The sequence below is a fragment of the Amphiprion ocellaris genome, chromosome 12, assembly GCF_022539595.1.
Source record: "Amphiprion ocellaris isolate individual 3 ecotype Okinawa chromosome 12, ASM2253959v1, whole genome shotgun sequence".
Lineage (NCBI taxonomy): Eukaryota > Metazoa > Chordata > Actinopteri > Pomacentridae > Amphiprion > Amphiprion ocellaris.
The window spans coordinates 20372766-20390939 of record NC_072777.1 but is presented as its reverse complement, the minus strand read 5'-3'; the positions used below and the strand labels follow the sequence as shown (position 1 = coordinate 20390939).

At 41.3% G+C, this 18174-nt stretch overlaps 1 protein-coding gene across 1 annotated transcript; it reads right to left on the bottom strand.

Moving 5' to 3' along the window:
- Window positions 1-491: 491 nt before the first annotated feature.
- On the bottom strand, window positions 492-17162 carry tfap2d (transcription factor AP-2 delta (activating enhancer binding protein 2 delta)). Its single transcript, XM_023299703.3, has 8 exons — window positions 16743-17162; window positions 15601-16119; window positions 12489-12549; window positions 7007-7172; window positions 4788-4906; window positions 4512-4653; window positions 3101-3214; window positions 492-1799 (listed from the first exon to the last, which is right to left on the bottom strand). The coding sequence occupies exons 1-8, from the start codon at window positions 16779-16781 to the stop codon at window positions 1583-1585; spliced, it is 1377 nt and encodes a 458-aa protein (XP_023155471.1). The 5' UTR covers window positions 16782-17162; the 3' UTR covers window positions 492-1582.
- Window positions 17163-18174: the final 1012 nt, after the last annotated feature.

Genomic DNA, 18174 nt, shown 5'->3' with positions numbered 1-18174 from the left:
CATCCTGTCTGATTGCGCATTTTTTGTGTTGTATGCAGTGAACGTGACCCCCTTTCAAATGACTGGAATATTAAAGAGTAAACAGAACCTGCGGAGCCTGGATGGAGACGCCAGCAGGCAGCCGCTCCACTCTCTGTTTTATCATTAGATTTCTTTCTGTTTTTTGAAATATAAATAAACAGAAAACCTGACAGAAGTCGCTCAAACTGAAAGAAAACACATGTGCTCATGCACATAAAGGAGGCTTTGAACTTTTCTGTAGGTAGAGCCTTCTCTCACAACAGTAGAAAGGAACTCTGGCTTTTTATAATTTTAACACTGTGAACCCATATGGATAATTCACACACACTGGCTTTGATATGTACTGTCTGCCTTTAGTCTCCGCTTGCTCTGCTGCCTCCTTATGAGTGTATGTATGTTTTAATGTGCATTTTCTCTCTCTCTCTCTATGGTGTGTGTGTGTGTGTGTGCCGCACATCTTAAAAAGTAAATTGTAGAACACGTAGCAACTGTCTTTATTGAACACCAGCATTTTAGAAGGTAGGGATTTAACATATATATAGTTGAAAGCCTACAAGAAAAGTAATTTAAATTTTTATATATATCTTTACAAATGTTCATGAGCGGGTCAGAGAGCTCGTGTTGGCTAAACTTGCGATCTGGGGAGTGTACAAAGATAGACATGCACAGGGAAGAGTAACGACGGCAACCGCAAAGTCACCTTTTACAAAATGGCTGAGTTGGACCCTTCTCTCTCGCTTTCATTCTTTTTATCTCTCTCGCACACACACACACACACACACACACACACGCACACACACACACACCACAGTGTAGCCTACCCCAGGCAGTGGCACCTCCAGAAACAGCCTCTTTTTCTCTGTCATCCACATGGTAAACACACAGGTTGCTATGGCACTGATTGTACGGCATAAAAATATGTATGCTTGATGTGGGTCAAGTGCTCTGGAGAGTACAGGGGGTGTATGTGTGTGTTGGTATGTGTGTGTATATCTGTGTCAGGGTTGTCTTCAATTTTTGGACAGCTGAAAATTGAAGCAAAACTGGCACTTTTGTGCTTGATATCAGAAATTTGTCTTAATAATTTATTGCAAAACAAGAGGTTTGTGTTTTTGCAGAATATGCACACCTGAATTATCTGGATTGACATCAAATTGCCCCCAACACCTAATTTGTGTGTATAATCTGTGTCATTGTGTTGGCAGTTACCTTCCCTGTCCTGAAAAACTGTGATATTTGCTTCATGTTTTCAGAATGAATAAATAAACAAAGAAAGTCTTGGATGAGTCACAGCCGTCTCCATGGCGAGGCTCCTCCTCGTCAGGACACACACTCACACTGGAGGACTTATTTTCACTCACAAATGAGGATGTCTTGTTTGGGACACTTCGGTTAGTGTTACATTTCAACATAAGATAAATAAATAACAATAAATATGAACTGTCCCAAAGAAGACAAAGTTATGTGTGGGAATTAACAAATCCTCACACACACACATGCACACCCACACACACACTCCTAAATGCAGCGCTCCAAGGCACGGGGACCCAGTGGGCGGGGGCTACTCAGTCTTTTCTGTTTTCCCGTCTTTGCTCTGGGGCTCAGCTGTTTTCCGGAGCTGCGACTTTTCTGAGCTGTTGTTGATCTGTTGGTCGGTGGGCCCACTTGCTTTCCCGCTCGAGTTTTTGTCCAGGTAGTTGAGCATCTCGCTCAGGACTGTCTGGAAGGTGCTGAGAGCTGCACATACCGCCGGCGTGCCGAAGCCGTGAGTGATCAGACTGTCAGGGAGGAGATGGAAAGAATGATCAGAACAATGACAAAGCAAAGGACATGAAGGTTCAAGATATCAGTGAGGGTTTGCGACACTGATAGCCGATGTCATGCTGATTTTCTCACACCTGCAGTGAAACCTTCCTCACGCATTATGGAGCTTCAAATAATGCTAGAAGAGTTTCTGTAGTCTGTCAGAAAAGCCTTTTAATGTCCTGTGATGGTCTAAACACTACTTCTACTCTGTTTGCACAACAGTTCACAGGGAAACACTGGAGACTACATGTGATTTAGCAAATACTAGGCATGAATATTATCCATTTACACAAATAATATACAGATTAGCACATAATCAACAAATTGATCGAGCAAAAAGCAAATGCTATCATAATCAATGACTGTTTAAGTAAGTTTTGATACAAATCCCAAATATTTCCCAGTTCTACTTTCTCACTTTAGCTGCTTTTTTTTAAGTAAATGTTTTGTTCAGAACTTGTGATCATTTTTCACTACTTTTTCAAATCGTATCAACTAGACAGTTACAATACAAAACAATGAAATTAATCTGAGACATAATCCATTACCCTACATGACTACTATGACACATACAGAAGCTGTATCAGTCTACAAAATCCAGTCTGTGTATTTGTAGTGACCAATAGTCACAGTATGTTTATTTGACATTTATAAAACAAGTTCTCCTGTCAGTCTACAATTATTTGACCTTTCAATTAAGTAAACTCATCATGACATTTGTCAAATCCTTTGAAAACGTAAAAGCAGCATAAGTTTGCTGGATAACAACAGAAAGGTAAATGTTTTAAAGAATCCCTTATAGTGAATGATGCTGTTATATCTGCACTAAGCTCTCCAGGCAGGTTCATCCCCAGTTAAATACCTGCTCATCTCCCAGCCTAGACCCTTAAGCTGCCAGAAAGATGCTGTTGTTCAATCTGCCACTGTGCTTATACAACTGAGCTCACATGTTGTTTCTCTGCCCAGCGGTCCACAGTACATCTCCCTTTAGAGGTCTGATAAAACTTTCTGCAAATGGTGACGCCACAGATGTGACATTTCTGCTAACAAGGCGCTGTTCCCTCCTCCTCTATCATTTGTGCCAAGAATCAAACTGCACAGCTGCATCTTTCCAAAATGCCAAATACGTCAGTGACAAAACATAGAGCTCTTGCTCTGCAAGAAAATTGTCTTCGCTCAGTGGTTTTACGTGTGGAGATTGACTCACAATTGGCAACATCCTTCAGGATTATTTTTATCATTATTTTTGTAATTCATGTAACATGTGTGTTACCTGAAGTGTGTGAGATGTCTCTGGATGTCCAGATCCAGGATGGGGGTCGGTCTGGAGGAGCCCAAAGGAGAACGATCTTGGCTCAACAAGTCCTGGAATTCCTTACAGATTTGCCTGAAGAGACAGAAGGAAGGAGAGACTGAGGGTTTACCATCTGTCTCCAACACAACCATCGCAACAGAGTCTTTTTTCCCCCATCCTCATCAATTTGGATCAGCCCACACATATTTTTAAGTTGTTTCTCCCAGCAAACAATTGAAGGACATGCAGGAACAAGACAAGTTCATGGTCATGTGTTGTTCAAAAACAAGTGAAACACATTCACAACATGATGCCAACAATGCTGCAGATGTAGAGTCAGAATTGTTTTTTAACATTTGTCCAAGCTGTCTGTTAGGATTTTAGTCAGCGCTGAAATCATTGGTGGGCTAACTTTATTGGAAAAAAATCAACCTACTGTATGAGGAAAAGAGTGGGAGCTGCTTCCCCTCAGCACATTCAGTACTCAGTGTGCAACTTGTGAGAATTTACAATAAATGCAGCTCCTACTGTTAGGTATACACATGCCCTGTAGCCAGAAATTTGTGAACACAATATTTTAAAATTCAAATACAGCAGAAAGATGCTCTGTGCATGAAATTGTATGTGTTGTTCAGTGTAGGACCCGACAACAATTTCTCCCTATTGAGCAGCAAGTTTACATTTTCGCATTTCACCAAACCTCCACCTCCACTGCTTTAAAGCTTTAGTTTTCGCATATTCAATAATGTTTGTGCAAGAACTTCTCTGTCAAATAATTTCTCCAACATGGATGGTAGTGGTGACAATCAGGTGGCCAAGATACAACAAACACTGAATCCTGTTAGAGGCCTACTGATGCGTTGATAGAACTGGAGGTATCTTCCAATTAAAAAGCAGCCTAGGAACAGTTGTTGAGCATATATATATGTGTGTATATATATATATATATATATATATATATATATATATATATATATATATATATATATATATATATATATATATATATATGCAAACGATAATACTGACTATTTCATGTGAGTAATGTAAGTTTCATCACGGCCCCTATTAAAACTGACTGTCACTGCTATAAATGGGAAAATTTAAGGAAATTGAATTTAAAATCAAAACTGAAAAATTTTGGACCTGTTCCAACCCTTTCATTAATTGTCATTTTCCCTTAAACTAATAGATAAACACCAAGATATATCTGGCCCTTCTGATCTGCCACATCCATTCATGGGCATAAAGGGAAAGCATTCACATCAGCAGGATTTGACAATAAAGCCGACTGTATCCTGCCAAGCAAAAGTTTCAGCTGTCGTTATTGTATTTATGTGTCAGTGTGTATGGTCTGCCCATATGTGTGAATGTATGTGTGTATTCTTACTTTGTAGCCAGAACCATTTTCTTGCGTGCGCTGGTTTCTTTTGGCTCGCTGTGCTGCCTCGCCAAATGTTCCCCCACTGCCTTACTGGGAAACTCTGTCTCACAGGTGTAGCCAAAGTCCCTCGCCAGGTGGAGCGCCTCACCTGAACGCAGACGCAGGCAAAGGACTGATGAGGTGGTCTCTTACAGGGTTAAATTTAAAAACTGGAATATGAAATGTATATATATATATATATATATCACAGGGTGAATTGAAAAGTAAAGTTGAAATCCCAACCTTCCACCAGGGAGGTGAGCAGTGTGACGTTGGCAGCTTTCCTCCGTCCTGCAGGCAGGTTGAGGCCCAGCCGGTCTAATTTCTCCCGAAGACACCGGCCTCCATTCTTAGACTTCGCTCTGGGGACAAGTAGAATACAACTTTGCGTCACAAATCATCAGACAATCACATTTTACCAGACAGCAAAAGACTGAATAACTGGAGCACATATCATCATCATCAGCAGCAGCAGCAGCAGCATTGATCAACCTCAGAGCCAAAATGCAAATAAAACCATGTGGACTCTTTATTCTACAAAAAGCCATGTTTAATTGAGCCTTGCAAATGAGGATGGAAGAATATGGATTTACTTTGATATGACAAAGCCATAGAGCTAAGCACTAAATCAAAGAGTGAAATAATTAAAACATGTCAACTCATTATATATTAGATAGGCTTTCTTCATACACAGATAGGTTCACTGTGCCTTTTCACGTCTCTTTCTACACCCAGAGTGAGACATTCTATTTTAGAAAATAGACGAACAACGATCCCTGTGGTTTATCAATCTGTTATGTGAAATATTTAAAAACATATGTACTTCTTTCCTAAAACTTTAAAGCTCTTTTTGGAACGTGGAACAACTTTCTGCTTGTTCTGTTTTTCGCAGCATGACAAAGGTGATTGTGGTTGTGAGACTTTTAGAAATGACACAACATGAGCACAGAAATATGATGACAGCATATTACAGATCATCATCTCTTTGTTATTTCTGCCATTTATTTCACTCTAAACAAGATCAACGCGTCTATTAGTTTATATTTTTGCTTTTTGTTGATGCCTCATCTTGTAGGACCAGCCATATTCTCGGAGCTCGCTCTCTCCTCTTCCCCCCTTCCCTTTCTCTCCGCCTCATCAATAATACAGTGCTGGCAACTCTTGCTTTCCTCTGGTTCCTCTGATCCTGGCATGCTTTGGCCTGGTCTCGCCTCCCTCTGGCTCCCTGGGCATGGCGGCGCGTGCAGCCCCGGCCCTCGTTCGCCTACAATAGTCTTTGTAGGCGCTACAATATAGCTACCCTCTGTTTCATCTGAGGGCTGCAAAGACCCAGGCAGCACTCTCCAATGCTCACTAGCCAGATTTACACTTGAAAAAAACTATGTTCAAATCCCCCTCATCACACTCCTTGGTTCTAAATTATATTGCTGTTAGATGAAACAGAAAATAGCAGAAACATTCCAATAATCTAATGATATCTAGTAATGCTCCCTTGCTATTGAGTCTTTTTGTGCTACAATTAGTTGTGGATTGATGTGGCAAGATGTAATTAATTGCTGCATCCTGCCAGGTGTTCCTGTTACTTTCCCTACCCAATTACTACGACACTTACACACTTTGTATATAACTTGCTGCTGTTATAGCTTTGTAGCTTTATAGCTTTGGAAATTTGGGTTTCTCCCCCCCAGAGATGATCCTGAACGCCTCGCATGCTTTAAACATTTTGCCTTAAACTCATTAAGGTACTGGCCAGTGGTCGCAGTGGGTTTGTGATTTATGAGAGGATATATGAGAGGATATTTTGGGCTTAGACTCATAATGAGTAAGTTGTAGTTGAAATTTTAAAATATTTCTTTAAAGCTATAAACAGCTGTGTGAGAAAGGCTCTCTGTAACAAGATGAAATGAGAGCATATGGGCCCATAATGCTGCAGGAAATGTCTGCAGCAGGAAGAGAACTTTAAAAACAGGTTAATTTGTCTTTAAGTCAGCATACACTGCTGGACAATTTCATGTTTTCTGTGAAAACGCAAACTTTTAGTCATGTGCTAACATAATTGCACAAGGGTTTTCTAATCGTCAATTAGCCTTTCAACACTATTAGCTAACACAATGTAGCATTAGAACACAAGAGTGATGGTTGCTGGAAATGTTCCTCTGTACTTCTATGTAGATATTCCATTAAAAATCAGCAGTTTCCAGCTAGAACAGTCATTTACCACATTACCAATGTCTAGACTGTATTTCTGAATCATTTAATGTTACTGTCATTGAAAAAAAATGCTTTTCTTTCAAAAATAAGGACATTTCTAAGTGACGCCAAACTTTTGAACAGTAGTATATATATATATACTTCCTTCTATCACAGCAGGTGTATTCATAGGCACTAAAGAGGCTGTTGCGAGCTTTAGTTTTTCCTTCATATATTGTCAGATTTGTGCCCTGTGTGTGCGCTGTACTGACCTGCGCAGGATGCCGCCCAGTAGGGAGGCGTTGAGGCACTCTGGCGGGGACAGTCTTCTTTTCACCTCAGCGATGGTCACTTTGTACTTGGAGGTGGAGCTGAGCAGCGACAGTCGGCCCGGTACCGAGCAGAACAGATCTGTAGGATTCACCACACACGTTCCCCCTGCACACAGACACAACAAAACCTCTTAGGTCCAACGTAGACAAGCTGCAGCATCACTAAAACTTTGAGATTTTAAAGTCATAGTTGACCAGGAAATATCTTTTCATTCAACCATCATTGGATGTGTAGAGTTTGGGTGTAGATTATGTCCTCATATAGAACAGCATCTGCTTTCTGAGCTGGTCACAGACTAGTTCATTCAACTGGCAGAAGAAGTAATATTATTACAGTATAGCATATAATACAAGTGTTCTGAAGGGTTTTATGAAACTGTAAATGACATGTTCCCACTGGGATCAACCCACTGTTGGCTGATTTTTTAAGCATTTTTCAGGTTTTCTTGATCATCATATTTTTACATCAGTTCCTATTAAAATAATTGAGTTTAAAAATGTGCTATTTTGACTCTGATGCAGCTGTTTCCCTCTATCTTCAGTCGCACTAAGGTCTCAAACAACATTTCATCTATATCACTGCATAATTGGTTACCAGTCAAGTAATAGTTGTAGTAATAGTCTGTTTTAAACTCTAAAGAATAAATATGGAAAGTTCGCTTCTAATTAAACATATGTAAAATATAAGTTAACAAGGCTGATGAACTTTTCTGTTGGACTTGGTGTTATTCTAAGTTTTTACACTACTATTTTAGATTTCACAGCTATTATATATTAAGTCCAAGTATTGGTTATTGGTTCCCTTCATTTCTAATAATCTGTATTGTTATCGGCACTTTGTTCCCACTTTGGTGCGTCGTACTAAAATGAAGCTATTCTATCTGTTTGCACATACAAATTTTACACTATATTTTCACTGACATATGATTGAGCCCATAATTACACAACCTTCATTTCGACAGCAGCTAATTCTCCAATGTATCTTGTTTTTTCTGTGTAACATGAATAGCTAACATTAAACTGAAATAATGCACAAGCAAGCAGCAACGCAGCAGGTTTCTGCCCTGGTGCTAGTTTTTGCTACCAGTACACAAAACAAAATAATGTCCACTATTTTGGATGAAATCTATAGTTTGAATGGTTCAGAATGAGCTGTGGGGACACGTTTATCATGAGTTGCTGTTCGTCTTTTCATACATTATGCCCTTAATTAGCGATACTGCTGAAAAAATAAATCTAAAGGAAATGTCCCACCAAAAATGTTAAAAATCCACTGTATTTAAACATGAAGACTAAACTTCCAGCACTGAACTAACTGCAATCACATCACATACAATACTGATTAAGTTCTGTACAATTAATAATCTCAGCAATTATTTGATTGATATGTATTATGGGATCGATACCTCATTTGCAATTACCCTGCAAACAACGAAAGCCTGCTGTACTTGTTTTTATCACGAGAGCAACAACACCTTTTTCTGTACTTTTAATGTAGATGCTTTCAGGTCTATACTGAATGTATCCAATAAAAATCAATATAGACCTTGAAAAGGCTTCACTCCAAAGATACATGCACATTTTGGTCTGGAAATAAAAATGAAAGTATAAATGTATCCTCAACCCAAACTCTGCATCCATCAGTGTGCTGGTGTTGGATTCATGGTGCTCACATAACAGTTAGAAACATTTACTTTTTTATAAAACACACAAATGTGTTTTTTTTTTGTTTGTTTGTTTTCAGGGTAAAAGTTCTAAGCTTCCGTGAATGCTACCTCTGGGACAAGTGTGCAGACATTGAGACTATTTTGCACCTTTGTTCATAGAGGGTGGCTTTAGCTGTGCACACACACTTTGCATGAGGTCTCCTTGGTTCTTGTTTCAAAGAGTGCTACATATCATTCACGACATGATATAAATTATAAAAATAAACTACAATATGTGGCTGTGAGCAGCTCAGTCAGGAATCCTCTCCAATTTATTGGTGCAATAATGTAATAATGTTTGAGCACAGATAGTTACAGCAGTAAAGATTCAAGTGGAAAGTTAATGTAGAGGAAAATTGCTTCCCCATTTGAACTTTTCCTCCTGTGTGAGGACATTAAAATCTTTTATTAGACTTTATATCATCTCAGCAATTGCCTTCAAGGCTAATATACATTAAAGATGCAGTCTGTTTTGACCATGCATCTCTACAATATCATTTTTTCCAGAGTTGTCATTATTTTTCCAAAAAACCAGAAGGTTTATTATCATATGAAACAGGAGAATTTCTTAAATGCCAAAAATTGTGGGTAATTTCACTGAATAGTCACATCTTGTGAGTTCACAGCTCATGTGTACACTCCTCACCGTATAGCCGTAAACACAATATATGTTTAAATATTGTTTAAATTTAAAACGAATCCACTCACACCATCCAGTATCTTCAGTCACACTGCCATGATCATGTGTTTCTTTTTGCACTTCACCACACTCCTTTTCACTAGTTCAATATTACATGTAGTTTTATTTAAACTATGTACATATATTTATATTCCCGTTTCAGCTCAATATTTGTCTGTATGTAAGAAGTGTTTGCTGTTATCCCAAGAGGGGAAAACAAAACCTTCATTTAATCACCTTCCACCGCCAAGTTGATTTCATTGTGTACTTGAGGCTCCTGAATGTGTGAATAAATGATTGTGGTTGTGATAGTGAAGGCTCTTTCACATTATTAATTGCATCTGAATCAGTGTGTTACTGGATCCTCCTGAAATATATATCGACTGCTCTGAGTAGGCCTATTATTATTAAACTTTCACTTGAACTAACGTCCCAAGCAGCTGAAACGCAAGGTTTCTGTCTGATGTACTGTAGGCTATATTCTATTATTCATCTGCCTCATTATCAAATCTAACAGCAGGGTGTGTCGCTTTGTTATTATGCGGTGCTGAATATGATGAAATGAAGGAAAAAGACGGCATTTAGGCCAAAATGAACGACAGAAGAGTGAGTGCACACACCGGTTTTTTTGGGGGGGGGCATCACTTTGGCCACCAACTAAGGCCTACATATGACAAGCTGTAACCTACTTTTTTTTTTCTTTCAGAATCTATTATTCACAATCAGCAGAAATGTGCTAGATTGGCATTATTTTGTGGCCGCAGGAAGGCAGTCAGAGCTGTCATCCAGTTCCAGCACCGTGGACAGCGGCTCTGCGCACACAGCAGCTCTGACACCGGGAAGGAGAGGAAACAAAAGCCGGCTGTAGTCCGGCGGGCACCGCTTTGTTCCCACCGGACGGACCGTGTTCCTCTCAGCCTGTCAGACGGACCGGAGCAGGTCGAGGGAATCGATTGATACTATTGGTTAAACCCCTGCGTGTGCATGTGCGCGCGTCAAGTCTGGCTGTCTAAGTGTGACACAAACCGGGCAAAGCTGTCTGTCAGACTCACGCACTCTGACAGGGACGCGCGTCTGTGAAAGCCGCGGGTTCACATCATATTAATTCCCCTAAAAATGTTTTGATTCAAAGTAGTTTGTATTTTATGTTGCCAAGGGCAATCGAAAAGAGCTATTGCCGGTAGTGCAGTCAATGGAGCGCGCGGGCCCAGAGGCGATAACGGTATTTAAGCAACGGAGAGTAGCCTCGGGCTGCGGCGCGAGCGGCGGGCGGGATCACACGCGGAATCAAGCGCCTTTTACGAGTTTGCCACGAAAATTAAAGAAAAAGAGACAAGGGCCAAATGCCATTCTCCTCATATTTTAACAACAATGTTTATAGCTCCAAAAAGCCCGCCAATGTCTTGACAGAATAGAGAGATGTGCGTGCGCCGGGTGTAGTAGCGGGGGCGCGCGTCTGACAGATCAGCTTGATCAGTGCGGCTGCTGCTGGAGCTGAACTGGAAGAGGGAGAGCAGGGTGATTAAAAACACAGACGACTCCTCCTAAGTAGGATCCGCATTTCTTGAGTGATTTTCTTTTGAAAAAGGTTATGTGAATATTCATGCCGCCAAAGCCGCAGTCAGAAAGAACAACATTAATATGATCTCGGCTGAATCCGGGGCCCCGCTCGGCATTAGCATATCAAAGCGTGCGCCCGAGGCGAGAGAAGCTATCGATACGGGAGCGGGAGGTAAAGCAAAGATTATTGGTTGTGATGGTTGCAGCGGCTGAGCTCAGGGCCAAATACGGCGCACCATTAACCGAAAGTGATAGCGAAGGGATTCCCGCGTCAATCCGAGAGAAAAGCCCCAACACCTAGGCAGAGCTGATGAAAAATTAAACCCGAGACACAGCCTTCCTCTCTGTGTGGAAAATTACACACAGTCCCGCTAAAAAACAGCAGCAGGCTTTGATGCGGCAAAGAGCAGATCCACAGCGTGCTTGAGCCGGAGGAAGCCGGAGGAAGCCGGCCGGCCTGCGGAGCCCCGCTGCAGGCTGAGCCCATCCGTCCTCCCCCGAAGAGCCACCCTGAGCCGCCCCAGCAGCCTCAGACAGCGGCTCTGATTCAAACGCAGGTTCATAATGAGCAGCAAGTACATCAGAGCTACATAAACACACTCAAATAGTATTGTTTAAATGGAAGATATTTCTCAAAAGCAGCTAATTGCATGGTAAATAATCAGCAAGGTTATTATATCCGTGTGTATTTATTCATAAAACTAAACTAAATTAAATCTATGCAGATATGAATATAGAATTACTTCAATGTTAGATTTGTTTGTGATATTAACCCCAAACCTTTCTAAATTTAAAATAATATACTTCTGCTGTTATTATTTTTCTATTTTTTATTTCTTTATTCTATCATACTGCACTTAGTTTACTTCTTAAATTGTGTTGTTTTGACAGAAGATGTAAGGCGATAATAATAAATTTATTATCTAAAATCAAACATGATTACCTTTAAATAACGTTTGCACTTTGGAAATATAGATTTCACAGGTTTTTTTTAAAATATTCCCTTTGTTCTGTGAAGCACTTCGCGTTACACTGCGTTTGTATGGAAAGTGAACCACAAATAAAGTGTGACTGCATCAAAAAGAAAGAGTGCATTGTCAGGTAGGCTTGTATGTGACAGGCTGTGGATGTGTCAAACGCACATTTAAGTGGCTTTATCGTGTCAGACCTGCACAGTCACTTCAGTGCCATATTAATTCATGCCATTTTAATTGTCTCCACACTCCTCGCAGACGGAGTTCAGTGTGACTGCTGTAGGAGTGAGTGACAGTGGGAGTGGGGAGCTCTGTCTGTGCGCTTGTACAGTGTGTTAGTGTTTAAATAGGCGAGAAAATGTTGCCGTTCCTGCTGTAGCACGTTGACAGCAGACAAGAGAGGAGTGTTCCGCCTGTTTGTCTGTCTGCTCGCTGTCTTGTCGTGTCGAGCCGTGAGCGTTCACGGCCTCCGGTGCAACAACAGAGAAGAAACGGGGCCTTACCTCTCCGGATGACGCCCCCTTGGCCGTTCAGCACGAGCCCACACTGCGCTTCCACGGAGCCCTGTGGAGACACGCACTCATTAGGACGAGCAGAGAGGTGAAATCACTTCACCCGCAGTTTATGGTTTTTTTTTCTTTTTTTTAAACAATGCTGCAGCACAGTTTACCAGCTACCAGGCTACACACACACAGGAAAGGAATATGGCTTGTTTGGGTTTGTTCTGTTCGTGGGTGCAGTCATTCTTCACCAGCACACACACTGAGGTGACACTATCAGAATAACGAAAAGGTGGGGTGATTAAAATGCCAGGATGGTAACTGCGCGCAACACGAAGTTCCACTGTGTCCACGTAAACCTTAACGCACCATCATCAAGATAACTTATAAAACCATATTAATACTTTCCATCATTAATCATGTCATGGCCCCTCACATTTCTCTTGCGACCTCTTTGGAGAGCCCCTACCCACATGTTGGGCACCACCACATCCTGGAAGCTTCTTAAAGTTCAGCAGTAACAACATTTTTAAAAAAAAAGGCACCTGAAGTCCAAACAGCGGCCCTCCTGCACTGGATGCCCTCTGAGCAATTTTCTAGTGGTGGAAGCCTTTTTGTTAGAAAGTGTACATCACTTAGCAGACTTTGAGTAAAATTGAGGGCACAGTAAAAATAAATCATGCAGCTCACGGCTCACCCAGAAACGAGCTTAATTTGAGAGGCTTCAGGCTATAACCGAGGACAGCACAACCCATCCAGACTCACAAATGAGCACCAAGTGTCCGGAGTTTTGCAGCAGCAGCAGCAGCAGCAGCAACCTGTTGGCGGATCACCGTGTGCTGCAACATACATCCAGGCCTGCATGCATGGAAGCCATTTTGGTGCAGATCACACTATCAACGATGTCATCAAGAAAGGAGAACACGCGCTTTTTATTCAGAAAACACTTAATCCCCCGTGCGAGCCTCGAGGCCTGGCCCACGCAGCAGTGCCTGATTAAAATCAACTGGAAAAAGGAGCTTGTTGCGGCTCTTTCTTAACCAGCTCCTGCTCTGTTTCTTTTCTTCTATTGCGGAGCTAAAGTGATTATAAAATCAATATACAAAACGCGGAGGTCTTGCATGAATTAGCTTAGCGACGGGGAAAGGTGTGGCAGCTGCTTTTGTTCACCATGAAAATCTCTTTAACGGGCTCAAAGATGCGACCGGGCTGCACGAGACCGGCGCGCATCTGTTCCGTTCATACATCCGCCGCGTGCAAGCTCAGGTTCACGAGCCTTTCTTTCTTCTCCTCAATAAAAGCTCCGACCTGCTCTTTATGTCCCACACACTGCTAATATTTACTCTGAATACTGCCTTAACCATTCACATATGCACCATGGGCAGAGAAAGAAATCTAACAATAAAAAATAATAATAATCAACGATATCATCATCATCAATATAAAATAAAAAATAAAATTAAGCTAGATAAATCAAACAAAAAAATGCAACAAGGCGTTCTTAATTTTGCAGTCATAAATACAACATCATAATGTTAAATAGATAGAACAAATAGTTAAATAGTTGTCATCATCATGAAGTTGAACTCCTTGAATCACATCACAAATCAAAAAATAAAAATAGTCAATTGATGTAGCAACTTTAAAGATAAAAATAACTCCTCTTTTTTTGATTTTGCGTCACCATCCTCAGGTTATATTCCCACACCCTTTAAATAAAGTCAAACTAATACAGTAAATACATAGTAAACAAAAAATATGTTGAGTTGTAATTGTTTAAAATGTAATGAAAATATAACAATAATTTTAAAAATATATGATTTACTATCATTGCTACCAGTGAGTGAGCAGAATAAATTGTATATACTTGAATTTAATAGTCGTTGCAGAAATATTACATTTTTTTTTAAAAAAAAGTCAATTGTGACAGAAATGTAAAATAAAAATAACAAAAGCAATTTTTATTTTACATCTACATCCTGAGGCTTTATTGCCACACATTTTAAATAAGGTGAAATGCATAAATTAAAATAAAACGATATTTAATATTAAATTAAAAATCTGCTTATTGTTTGGGTGTAATTGTATAAAAATAACATTGAATATTTTTAAAACGTAACAACAGCACGACTTATTATTATTGCTGCATTTAGTGAAAACATTAGGCAGCAATAGTGGCATCAGAAAATGTAGATAAAAGCGACACTTTATCGAGTTGAGTTAAACAGTTAACGTGACTGAAATTATGTGTCACTGTGTTAAATTGTGTTTAACCAGAGCCGCGTCTTAACCAGCTCAGATGTCGCTGCATAAGTAACAAAGTTGATTGACGTTAAGTCGGTAATTGGATAAACTATGGTGCTTTATGGTGCTCGAGTTGCCCATTGTGCCCTGAACCCCGATCCGTTAATCCGCCCTTTACCGGAGAATAGAGCAACCAGCGGCTTTTCTTTGCTCCAGCAGACAGCCGGACACACACACACTCACTCAGTCACACACACACTCAAGAACCGTGCGACTCTGTTTTCATCTCGACCGTTTCTTTACATCGAAAAGAATTATGTAAAATATGGGTCACGTGTGTTTGTGGGAAAATAAAGGGCGGATTTGACAATGGGATTGCATAGACTGCCAGTCAATTAACCTTTAGAAAGAGGACTGGGCCGGCTGGAGCTGACATTTACTCAGTCTGGTGTACAGTCACGTTTGCTTTGGCAACCAAATTATCTCAAGATGATATCCAGTGTGATTTAACCCAAAGCAGGCCAGTGCATGGAGGGAGCTAACCTATAGCCACATACAGCTCTGGAGACAACAGACCATGGAGCGAGCAGACAGACAGACAGACAGACAGACAGACAGACAGACAGACATCTGGCGCTGTATTTCTGTTCAATATTTTCTATTTGCCGTGTGGCTGCTACAATAGGGGGGAAACTTTCTCAATAGTAGGCCAGTGGGGCAGGAGACTGGGGCAGTGTGTCTGTGGCAGCTAGCAGCTCTGCTCCGGCCTATTGTGCTGCTAGCACCACCTGTACCCGCAGCAGTACTAAACAGAGGGAGGCCGGGGGAGGCCTGGGGAGGAGGACGGGCGAGAGAAGGAAGCCGCCGGTACCTGCAGGTCGTCCGCCGCGGCCGAAGGGAGACCGAGGCCGGCGGCGGGCAGCAGCCTCTGGTCCGGATGGTGCATACCGACGCCGTAGGCCTGCGAGCCGTGTGACGTCATCAGCGACAGGTCATGGCGCCGGTAAGCGTCGAGGCAGCCCAGCTCGCGCCGCTGCTGCTCGTCCAGGCACGAGGACTTGAGGGCCGAGCGCGCGTTGTGCAGGTTGATGAAGTCCGCGGGCTCCCCGTGGTGGATCTGCTGGTAGTACTGGCCCGAGTGCAGCGAGTTCAGCCCGTAGGCCTCCGGGGCCACGGCCGGGTGAGAATGCTGGAACTCGTAGTGGAAGGACTGGTGGTGCAGGGGAGTGTACTGGTGGTTGGCCGAGAAATAGGGCGAGGCGAACTCCGTCCCCGCCGGAGCCGGGTAGGTGAGCGGGGAGGAGGAGGAGTAGGCGACCGAGGAGTTGGCCACGGACTCCAGACAGCCGAGCTGCATGAGCCGGTAGCTGTTTGATCCGTCGTGACGTATCTACAAGATAATAAAGAGACGGGGAAATATATGAGCCGTGTCATTTAGCATCAGCCGGTGTCTCCTCTCTCTGCCTCCCAAACACACTCAAAAACACAACTCACACACTCAAAGCGTTTTTTCCACTTTAAACCACCTGAAGGAGATGTCATTTCCACACGCCCGGGAGGGGAACGAAGCGAGGCAACAGGAGCCATCGGTATTTTTTTCCTCCCTTTGGCATGCCTGTCACTCTGCTCGCAGCCTTTTAAAAGGCGTGCTGTTATATATTATTATTATTACCGAGCTGCTGGCAAATTTACTGTCCCAGCTCTCTCGCTCACACTGGATGGGAGGTAAGCAGAGTGAGACACAGCGGAGAGTGTTCCGCCCTAAAATGTTCTAATCACACTGTTACCGAGCCTCATTTGCTTCCACACACTAATAAAAAGCCCCGGTTTTACCGGCAGCTCCACTCAGAAGCATTTCTCCTTCCATGCATATTATTTTTTATCCATGCGATACGTTATATCCCAGCTCCTCAGAGCAGACCTGGAAATGCTTTTAAAGCAAACTCTATTTATTCTGCTGTTCCTACTATAGTTGGATAAATTCATTGTTGTTAAGTAAATATATGAGCCTACCTCTGCGTCGTGGACAAGTCCGGGGAAGGTCGCTGACATTGTGCTTTCTCCAAAGTAACCCTTTTTTTTCCCGCTCCTCTCTGGCCCGATCGAATAATAATAAAAATGCCTTAAAATCCTCAAAAAGCGAGAGAAATGGAAAAGTCCCCCCTCGCGCGCTCTCGGTAACGGTAGAAAGCTGGCGGAACGCGAGCGTCTCCCCTCTGCACGGACGGGGCTGGCGCACGGATTTTGTACTTGCAGGGTATTTCTCGGCTGATGTCGTAGGTCCCTTGGTAATATAGAAGTTTTGAAAATTAAGCATCAGCACTGAGGAATGGGAGGACAATAGACGGAGCGGAGCATCCCAGGAGACACGGAATAAATATTGTATCTTCGCCTTAATAAGGAACCAAGTGCTTCTTTCAACATTTTCTACGCTTTTTGTGGACATTTTCCTTTTTGACTCGTTTGTATTTTCACAAGGTCTCCTGCTCGCTTTCGTCGTCTTATTATTTTTTATTCACATCGGCTAAAGTCGCTTTTACAAAAAATGTGCGGATTTTCGACAGAAATGTAAGTTTGCTTTGAAATATTTGAAAGCTAATTTCGATCATTACCAACGGAATTCTAAAAAACGAATAGGATTTTCTTTAGTTTCTTGTAATGAATTTAGCGAGAGGGCTTTGATTCTGAAACGGGTTTTCGATGCTTTCTGCATGTAGCACGTGTGTTTAGATGAGTTTTCTTTCTGTTTTCAGACTTTCAATACGTAGATCTCATAAAGAAACTATCGCATTTTCAGCACATATTCATTCGATGCAAGAAGAAAGGATTCGATTATATACAATCTGTTGGATAGTTTATGAATGAATACAGTCCAGTTTGCAATATTTAACAGCAATGCAAATGAATCTGCTTTTAGTTATTTTATTTCTATTTTTTATTGTGCAAATGCACTCAATTAAATCGACAGTTCCGATTTTCTTTTTTTTAATATATATATATATATATATATAATTGTTTTAAGTGTTGCATGGTAAACAGCTTTTGATTGTTACATTTTTCTTTTTTCCTGTCTTTGGGGGAGGGGGTTACAGTGAGTGCTGCCTTTGTGAATAACCGACTCGAGACCTTTTCTCCTCTGATATCAGCTTTGTATATGTGTGGGGCGTGTGCATGATTGGATCGAAGAATGGATGATGAACAGGATTTCTTTTGTTGTTATTAATGTGCTGATTTATTATTATTATTATTATTATTATTATTATTATTATTATTATTATTATTATTATTATTATTATTATTATTATTATTATTATTATTATTATTATTATTATTATTATTATTATTATTATATAAAAATAACTAGGATATTTTTTCGGTCAGTCGGTCAGCCTCGTGACCTCTCTCTCTTTTCTCTTTCTTCATTCACTCTCTCTCTCTATCTCTC

Bases quoted from the DNA above. Each gene is read 5' to 3' on its own strand.
- tfap2d (XM_023299703.3), bottom strand. From the start codon at position 16,781: ATGTCAGCGACCTTCCCCGGACTTGTCCACGACGCAGAG. The intron at 16,120-16,742 runs GTAGGCTCATAT...ATTATCTTGTAG, and splicing joins GACTTGTCCACGACGCAGAG to ATACGTCACGACGGATCAAA. The intron at 3,215-4,511 runs GTAAGAATACAC...CTGTCTCTTCAG, and splicing joins AAAATGGTTCTGGCTACAAA to GCAAATCTGTAAGGAATTCC.